At 53.4% G+C, this 2,539-nt stretch overlaps 1 protein-coding gene across 1 annotated transcript; it reads right to left on the bottom strand.

Annotated features, from left to right (window-relative positions):
• Positions 1-434: 434 nt before the first annotated feature.
• On the bottom strand, positions 435-2,539 carry LOC121589895 (lysyl oxidase homolog 3A-like). The gene is made up of 2 exons (XM_041909148.1): positions 2,272-2,539; positions 435-1,938 (listed from the first exon to the last, which is right to left on the bottom strand). The coding sequence occupies exons 1-2, from the start codon at positions 2,483-2,485 to the stop codon at positions 590-592; spliced, it is 1,563 nt and encodes a 520-aa protein (XP_041765082.1). The 5' UTR covers positions 2,486-2,539; the 3' UTR covers positions 435-589.

Genomic DNA, 2,539 nt, shown 5'->3' with positions numbered 1-2,539 from the left:
GCGTAAGTCGAAGGTTTCGAGGTTTTCGCTCAAATTATAGCTAATTTTCGTATAATTTTGCTTCAAAAGGTAGGTTGTTAGCCACCAATCTGTTTTCAACTGAAGATTATAATTTTGTAACTTTCAAAATGGTTTTTAATATTCGACAAAAAGGGAGTTTACTTTGCATTTGACATCTGATGGGTCAAATCTGTACAATTTGGTCGAAGAACTGTCAAACAGCGTAAAGCAAAACCGCGTATATCGAGTATGGCGTATATTGGGTAATACCTGAACAAATTTCGTCTTACCGGTACGAACTATTTACCAATAATTCTTCATTGCTGGTAATTGTTATACCAAACCATTTTGTTTTTTTAATTACCACATTTTAGGTAATAAATTGATTTCCGAATGAAACGTTTTGAAACGATTTGAAAAATATATTACAAAATAATTTATAAAAAGCTCTTGAAATGTTCATTTATTAAGTTTACTATAGTCCAAGTCTACACTCGTATGGTTCATTTCTACAATATACTCTCACTAGCTTTCACGTGCACAATGAAGTGATAGTCACTTAATTCCCCCGATCGATTCCAACCCTTGCTCAAGGACGCTCGTGCTTACAGTCAAACACGCGCGCGTACGTTTGCGTGTAGAGCAGCCGACAGGTGGCCGCATTGTTGTCGAACCGCATCTCCGGCACCTTGAACTCCGGATTGATCGCCACCCGCATCGTGTACTCGCCAAAGTCCAGCTCGCTAATGTCCACCCACTGGCAGTCGATGTTGTGCCGGTAGATGTCGGAACAGTTCACCGAGATGCCCTGGTCGCCGTAGTTCGCACAGGCGTACCGTGGCTCGACGCCCGGCAAACACTGGTTGTCCTCCAGACAGAACGAAGCCTTGTGCCCCTCGGCCACCTTCCGCCCCTGGCCATCGATCACGTCGAACGTCGCAAACACCTCCATGCTGTGGTAGTGCATGTGGCACAGATGCCACTCCCACAGGTGCTTCGGGATGTGCGGACGAAAGTCGGCCGTCCCCATGTTGACAACGCGTGCCGTGAACTTGAGCAGCCGGCGCGTCTCCAGATGCCAGTTGGGATTGTCCCGCTGGATCTCGTAGGCCTGCGTGGCCACACAGTTTTCCTCCATCGCGCACTGCAGCAGATACATCAGACGGTCCTCCAGATGCAGCGACTGTTCCATCTCGACGTGATCAAACACAAGATCGGCCATGGCCGGTACGCAGGTAACGGCCGCTACGTGACCCTTTCGCTCGCTGCACGTTCCCACTGTGTCCCAGCCGATCGGATCGTGCAGACAGTCCGCGAGCGTACTTTCGTTCCCGTAGCACTCCGTCCCGCTCAGCAGCACGCGCTCCGGCAGCCCTTTCCCGTCCGCCTCGTCCGAGAAGAAGTCCGTCTGGACGGCATTGTTGGCGTAACCGAGATTCAGCTGCCGGCACACGACATTACCCTCCAGCAAACCCCAGCCATCGCCGCACACACTACCCCACGGGCCGGCTCCACCGAGCCCATCCACGATCCGAACCTCCACGCGCCCCTCGCCCTCTACACGTCCTCCCACGAGCCGCAACTCGAGCCGTTGGCTAAACCGTTCCTTCGGCACTTTCAACTCGACCGGCACCGGTTTGCTCGTGGTGGTAGTGTCCGTGGCGTGCTGCTTGCAAATCACACCCGCCGCCTCGCCCGACTCGCAGTCGTTCGCGCCCCAGCCATCGAAGCGACAGTCCGTCAGTTCCGCTTCCTTGCCGCCGCACCACAGATTGTCCATCCAGAACTTTCGCTTCGCCCGTCCAAAGTGTCCCGTGTGCGTCGGCTTCACGTGGCCCGGGAAGCCCAGCTGCCGACATACCACCTCCGCCTCGGCCTGGTCCCATTCGTCATCGCAAATCGCGCCCCATTTGCCGGCGTGAAATATTTCCACATTGCCTGCATTGGATGGGAAGAGAAGAAAATTGAGAAAAAGGTCAATGTTGGTTGGCAAGACACACGACATACGTGCACTGATTACTGCTGCATCATCCCTGTCCCGTTGACAGCGGAGATGGATGAATCTTTCCAGCACGATCGTGGAGTGCCTGCGGACACACTGCAGGCTTTTCCGGTGCGTCATCAACCCATCCGCAAAGAGGCAAATCATTCACAAAACTTGCACTAACCCTGCTTTCGGGAGTGCGCACAGTCATCGCGGGCGGGCAGTGCGGTTGCCTGCAGCGATCCATCATTGTGTCACACTAGCATCAGCCATTCCATAGAACTCACCCTCGAAATCTCCGCGACCTCCGACCAGCTTCAGAGCGCCCTCCTCCTTCTTTAGACGCTTCAGATACTTTCGCACCAGATTTTCCCGCTGCAATCGAGCCTCCTCCAGGGCGGACGTACGATTGGCGTCGACGGCAATGGCACAATCACCGAGGCGGAGTGTAACTAGTAGCAGCGTCTGCAGCAGAGCACACCACACCAGCAGTGACGACATCGTGGCTCGATCGATCGTTCGATCTCGCGTAGCTCTTCCTTCGACCAAGATCGT

Source organism: Anopheles merus, chromosome 2R, assembly GCF_017562075.2.
Source record: "Anopheles merus strain MAF chromosome 2R, AmerM5.1, whole genome shotgun sequence".
NCBI classification, from domain to species: domain Eukaryota; kingdom Metazoa; phylum Arthropoda; class Insecta; order Diptera; family Culicidae; genus Anopheles; species Anopheles merus.
The sequence above is the reverse complement of the archived record's forward strand: the minus strand, read 5'-3'. Positions and strand labels throughout refer to the sequence as shown.